The following is a 6,256-nucleotide window of genomic DNA, read 5'->3' as shown; positions in this document are numbered from 1 at the left end:
ACATTCTAATTACTTTTCTAATCAATAATGGAGCCGAATGAATTTTTCATTACCTTGTTATTGAAACATATTAGTGACATTAATACTCAATACTCATTTAATCACACATTGTGAGGAGTATTTAGTACGTGACCTGTAGGACTTTCTTACACAATAAAAAATTGAAACAGAAAATTGTGAGAAATACATCCCATTGGAGGGGGAAGTTGTGTCGATATAAATAGAGCTGGAGCATCCCATAACGAGAAAAAAACTTTTGCACATACTCCGATTCCATCCCAGCACCTGTAATTTTCCGAAATGAAGATAAAGGTTTCGGCTGTCATCCTACTCCTCGCTCTCTGCAGCGTACAGCCTTCCAGCGCTTTTCAATATGTAATGACCATAGGTAAGCAATACTAAATTATTCAATTCAGTAGCCAAGTGGTCAAAAGGTTCAAGTCAATTAGTGATGCCGTCGAGACTAGTCGAGAATTATTTTGAAGAGATTATCACGGTCTGGAAAAACATCGAAAGTTTTGGAATCGTCGCAATCTCGAAAGACATTGGACCGGTGCATCTCGTCACAATTCCGGGACGATTTATCTTGCCTGGATGTCGAAATTTTCGGTTTTTTAAGTTCACGAGACGAGACAGATACACGGAGAGAAATGTTCCATAAAAATTACGGAACTCACAATTCGCTTACCGATTACGGAATCGACTCAGAAAATTTTAGAGACGGTATCGTAATTTTTCACAGGAGATTCAGATAAAAATTACGGAACGCTCCGTGAAAAATTCCGTGACAGTTCCGTAAAATTTCCTACAACCACATTTCGCTCACGAATTACGGAAAAGATACGTAATTTTTATTGAATATTTCTCTCCGTGTATCAAGACAAACATTTGAAAAACAGAAAATACTGAAACTCAGACGTGATGGGTTCCTCCAAGTTCGTGACGAGATGCACCGATCCAATGTCTTTCGAGATTACGACGATTCCTAAAGTTTCGAGTTTTTAGACCGTGATGATCTTTCCAAAATAATTCTCGTCTAGTCTCGACGGCATCACTAAAGTCAATTCAGTCTTCAGTTGAGTTTTCCAGAAATATTTCCGAATGTAATGGAGATAGCGAAATTTTCATAATAACCTTTTTTGTAGAGCGAATTGAGTGCCACTAAAAAGGTTATAAGAAAAATTTTGCTATCTCCCTTAGATTTCGAGATATTCATTGAGAACTGGCCAATAGCCAAAATAGACTCGAACCGTTTGCATAAATGTTTATTTCACCTTTTCCATATCTTAACAATGCTGTTCAGGTAATACAGTATACACAGCCATGGAAATGTCGTCATACATACTGATGACAAACGGCAGCACCGAATCTATGATTAATACACTCCAAGGCTCCATCATCTCTATGCAAAATGGCACGGATTTGCGTGTTATTTTTGACGTTATCACGGAACTACAGGATCAAGCATGGGACGGTGATGAGAAAAATAGAGTAGATCGGTGGAAATCACAACTGCAAGACTACATATCGAATATCGGCTCAAATTTCGAGAGACTTTCGCAGTTGATCAAGAAGGGAAAAGAAGCTCCTGCCCAAGATTGGGATAGCTTCGTCAATTACACCATGGAAAACATTGAGGAAAACGTTAGTCCATTGCAGAAAAAAATTTTCCCGGGTAGAAAACGCCCCAAAGGCACTGGTTACATTTTCGATCTGGCTCTTACTAGTAATGTGAGTCTTGCTGGGATAATTCAGAGGGGAGTATTCAGATCCATACTGACTGAAATAGGTTATCCTTTTCTTTCGTCTATTGTAGGATTTACGGAGAAAACATTGTCGTGAAGCGTTGGCGATGCAGTCATTTCTGAGCCATTTATTCCAAACGGTGATGGTCACTGAAGCGAAAGCTATGCTTTCACTGACTTACGCTATCTTGATTCAGAATAGCTCGTATGAAGGTAGGTTATCAAGAAAACTGGTTTACAATGAACTACTCAAGTTCTTAATCTTTTAACTGAAGAATCACAAAATTGTGGAATTTTTGGTCCGAATTGTCCTAGAATTCCATTAATTTTCTCCAATTGCTAGTGATCTTTATAAAGTTTTTCATATGTTGCCTTGAACATCCTTTGGAACGAAAAACTAGTGTTTACCGTCGGGAATTATTCTTCTCAAACATTGACGATTTTGTGTTCCGCCAGCGCGGACTTACAAACTCTGGCAGCTGACGGTCGACTTCAAAGACCGATTCAATTACTACATGGTGCGTACTGCGGAAGCCATGTCCATAGCACCACATCAAACAACACCATGCGATCCTCCCAATGGCACCCGTATTCGAGGTAATTCAGTTGTATTTATAATTGATTTGAAATGTTTTGATGATATCCTGGTAATCTTCATGGATCTATGATTTCATAGATGAGACTTACTTTGAAATCGAGAGGTTGGAGCAAGTATCGGTTTTCCAGTTCTCCGATACTTCCAACAGTAGGGATTGCGCCAATGCTGTGGAGAAAAAATCGCTGACGTTCTATTCGGAACGAGATATTTGTAAAGGTAGTCTATCTGACTGCGAGTATTCCGGATGGTTAGACGTTTGTCGATTGGTGAGTGCATTCTCAAAATTACTGAATCGATAAGGACTATGATCTCGAACAAGAACACCCAAAAATATAATGAATCATACTAATTTGACGTAATGAACAAATACACAGGAGAATAGTTCAAAGCGATACGAGTGGATCAAATCAGAAGGTGGAGATTATGGAATGAACTTCGACAAATGCCCCAGTGGCACTATAACTAAATATGAAGGGAATAACAATTCGTCCAATGGTCACTGTATTTGCAAATGCCGTGAGGCTGGTAACTGGATGAGTGTGAGCCCAGTGATGGCTAATGTATCCGACAATATGTGAGTTGATAAAGGATGATTATTCTTGTAACAACTGTCGCAGCGTCATTAATATGTTTATCATTACTTTTCATTTTCAAGGGTTGTCATTGGTTCACGGTTCATGCGTAAGGAAGGAGTTCTTTACCTGCAACTGAAGCAAGGAAGGCTATTGGCTAACGGCTGGATTGATCCATCCTCGCAAGAGTGGATTCCTTTACCAAAGAACCCGGTGTTGATGGCGATCAATTCAACTCACAACAAGTTCTATCTTGACAATGTACCTTTGCCGATGGGGCATGTCGTTGTTGGTGAGTGACTTTGGCATTTCAGAAAATAGTTGTTGCATTTGTAATTTACGATGTTCTTGCTTACAATTCAGTCCTATTTTCAATATGATGATAACTCTTTTGATAACACTCATCTTTCCAATTCTAGGAGCTCAATTGGAATATGATGAAGGATTCTCCCTTGTCGTCTTTGGAGTGAAGTTCTCTTTTTCATCAGGAAACATGAGATCATCTATACTAGAGAAATTTGCCCATCATGACAACTAGTAGGACAACATGATTGCTTCATTAAGGTGTTCATTTCCTTTCACTTATTGATCTAATCGAAATTCGCATTTTCAAAATTTCAGTGATCAACTAGAACTTCCCCGGAAAAACTCGATCTACACGAATCTCAAGCACATGCAGGTTTCAAATAAACAGTGGATAGAACTGCAGGTTTCTGATTGGAAGCATGACGCGGGACAATCTGTGCTGCCATTATTCGATGGAGTAGCGATTGAAACTGATCCACCGGTGCCATTGGGTGGAATTGGAATTGTGCACAAAGGCGTGACCGAATATGCTGGGTTCATTTCTCCGAAGTTGTACTCACTTCCATATTTAAAAATTGTGAAAACATATATTAACCAGCGTCTAAATTGGTTAGCACTTTAATAAATTGAGTCAACTTCGTCGATGAAATGAGCACCTATTCATGTAAATGATAATTTTATGAGAAGCAGCTTGTATTCAATTAGATCTTAGATTTTATGGTGAAAGACTAGTTGAATTAATAAATCCAAATGAATGACCAGTATCAATCAATCATTTGAACCCACTTTCGCTTGCGGTTGGAGAAACTCGTAGTCGCCAAAGGTCTTGACAATATTTGGATTGAGATTATCATTCTCAAATAGATCGAATAGCGAATTAACCTCGACGCAAAAGTGGAGCCAACACTTCTTTTGGTTAATTTGATGCCATTCTGGATTATCTCTACACCATTTCTACCAAAGAGGATTCTAACCACTCCTCATTTGTCTGAATGCACACCCACTAAACTTCAGGAAGTGAGTGTTTTTGATCTCTACCTCCTCAGCATCTCTGCAATCCCCATAGACCCTCCCCTCCACCTCATCAACATCAACCTCGTGTCTTTATTAGTCTTCAAGAACGCAGCCAAGTCGAGTGTTCGTCCGAAAGTTACTCCTCCCGGATTGGAGTTGCTGATGCCTTTCCTCCATGAGCTTGTACATTCTCTTTCCTGTTTTCTCTCTAAAAGCTCGCCCCTTCCCCTTGGAAAACTTTGGTACCGTTGCCAAAGTTCAAATACAACTTCCCACCTCTCGTTCTGTATCTCGTCCTTTTCACAACGCTACGGAAGCTCAACAAGCACTCATAAACCAGTGTTATGTCTCCCTCGATTTTCCTCCATTATATTTCGTCGTTATAATGACACTGTTATTACGTTGACAACGAGGCTGGATAATTTATTGGTGCTTCCTCATTTTTGCTATGAAGGAAAGCTTCTGTTGAAGTTTCCGCGGAACTTTTCAGTTTTGTTTTATTGCAAATTGATCGTAATGACCGGCAATGAAGGATCCAGGACAAAGGAACAATTTGTATAACAAAGCTTACATCCGGAAGCATAAACTCTCAAGCGTAGAGTAGACCGTTGAAAATTTTCCATTGGAAATGCTGAAAATCAAAACTTCTCCATTGCTACATCAAACCCCGTTGATGTAGACACATTCCACAATCTGTCCCCCCGATCTTGATGGATCTGCTGTTTGTACCAAACGAGACGCCGACATTGAAGCTGGGCTGGAGTAAAAATCTGAAAGAAAAGAATGCAAACCATTATCATCATCATTTTAAATTCGTCGTAGTAGCTCCTGGGTTCTATGAATCCGCTATCACGAGCTTTTCTTCTCGTTTGATCTCTCGGGGCCCCCAAGTCCAGTGGTTCTCGTAATGCCACGTGTCCACCCTCTAACCCGAAGAATAAAGTATGCTTGCCGTAACACCACACTGAAACCATGTGGTGTATGCACCCCTGTTGAGTGTAATCTAGACGTCCATTGAACGTTTATCAGGAGTTACGATCGGGGGCGTTTGTTGTCCCTTTGACTAGGTCCAACCAGGTCAACTGTACTGGCAGTGTCAACATTCATATAAGAGTTTCGTGGATAACGAGTAGACCATCCCTTCTGGTTAATTTCCACTGGGCTTCATCATTCCTCTCCTTTTCATTATGGGCATAAGAGCCAATCCCCCAGCTGACCAAACTCACCTCGATGTCCCTGAATGTGACAACACAACTCTCGCCCACTCATTCTTGCTAAAAAAATCTTTTTACTGGGAAGCTATACGGTGAACACATTCTGTAAAGGCCGGTATCTTGAAGACGTCTTAATTTAAGAGATTAGACATTGGAAGAAGTGATGGAAGTATTTGGAGAAACAAATGAGACGTAACTGTGAAACAAAAGTTCCTCGAGGAAGACGTCTGGAAGGTAGATCTTAATGGCTTAATTTGAGTCATTAGGTTGTCTGGTGTAGCATAAAGAAAGGAATATGCTTAAATTGAATTCGATGAGACATCACTAATAGTAATGCCGCAAGACAAGACAAGAATTACGTATTTCTTGTCTTGTCTTGTCGGATATGAGTGAGAGGAAAGAAAATCTGGTTTTGTCTTGCGTTCTCTTCAATCCTGTAAGATTAATAAATTGAGTTGTCCTCGTTTGGCTCGTGATTACTTGACAATTTGTGCATTCGGAGAGGTTGTTTTCCTTCAGAAAGGTTGTTTTCAAAAGCTAACCTCGGAAAACACCGGGGTCGGTTGGCTAACAAAAATGTTGACTACTTGCTGTGCATGAATTCATAGTTCTCATCTCCGCTAGCTCCTATCATAGAAGATGCGCTATTCGAGAAGAGAGATTAATATAATCGAGGAATACATAATCCTTCACAATATCCAGGGATAACTGAAGTGTTATTCAACAAAATGGCCTTATATTATTGAATTTTTTGATTAATTCAGTGGCGAAGTGGTAAAACGGTTTGAGTCGACTCATCTCCCAGTT

The 6,256-nt window shown here is 39.9% G+C and overlaps 1 protein-coding gene across 1 annotated transcript; it reads left to right on the top strand.

Annotated features, from left to right (window-relative positions):
• The first annotated feature begins 1,329 nt into the window (after positions 1-1,329).
• LOC107036872 lies at positions 1,330-3,215 on the top strand. Its single transcript, XM_015255101.1, has 6 exons — positions 1,330-1,731; positions 1,817-1,958; positions 2,202-2,342; positions 2,422-2,609; positions 2,718-2,917; positions 2,999-3,215. The coding sequence occupies exons 1-6, from the start codon at positions 1,330-1,332 to the stop codon at positions 3,213-3,215; spliced, it is 1,290 nt and encodes a 429-aa protein (XP_015110587.1).
• The last annotated feature ends 3,041 nt before the right edge of the window (positions 3,216-6,256 follow it).

This window comes from Diachasma alloeum, unplaced genomic scaffold (assembly GCF_001412515.2).
Source record: "Diachasma alloeum isolate Michigan unplaced genomic scaffold, Dall2.0 Dall_scaffold_00212, whole genome shotgun sequence".
Classification (NCBI taxonomy): Eukaryota; Metazoa; Arthropoda; class Insecta; order Hymenoptera; family Braconidae; genus Diachasma; species Diachasma alloeum.
This window is presented reverse-complemented; position numbering and strand designations above follow the sequence as displayed.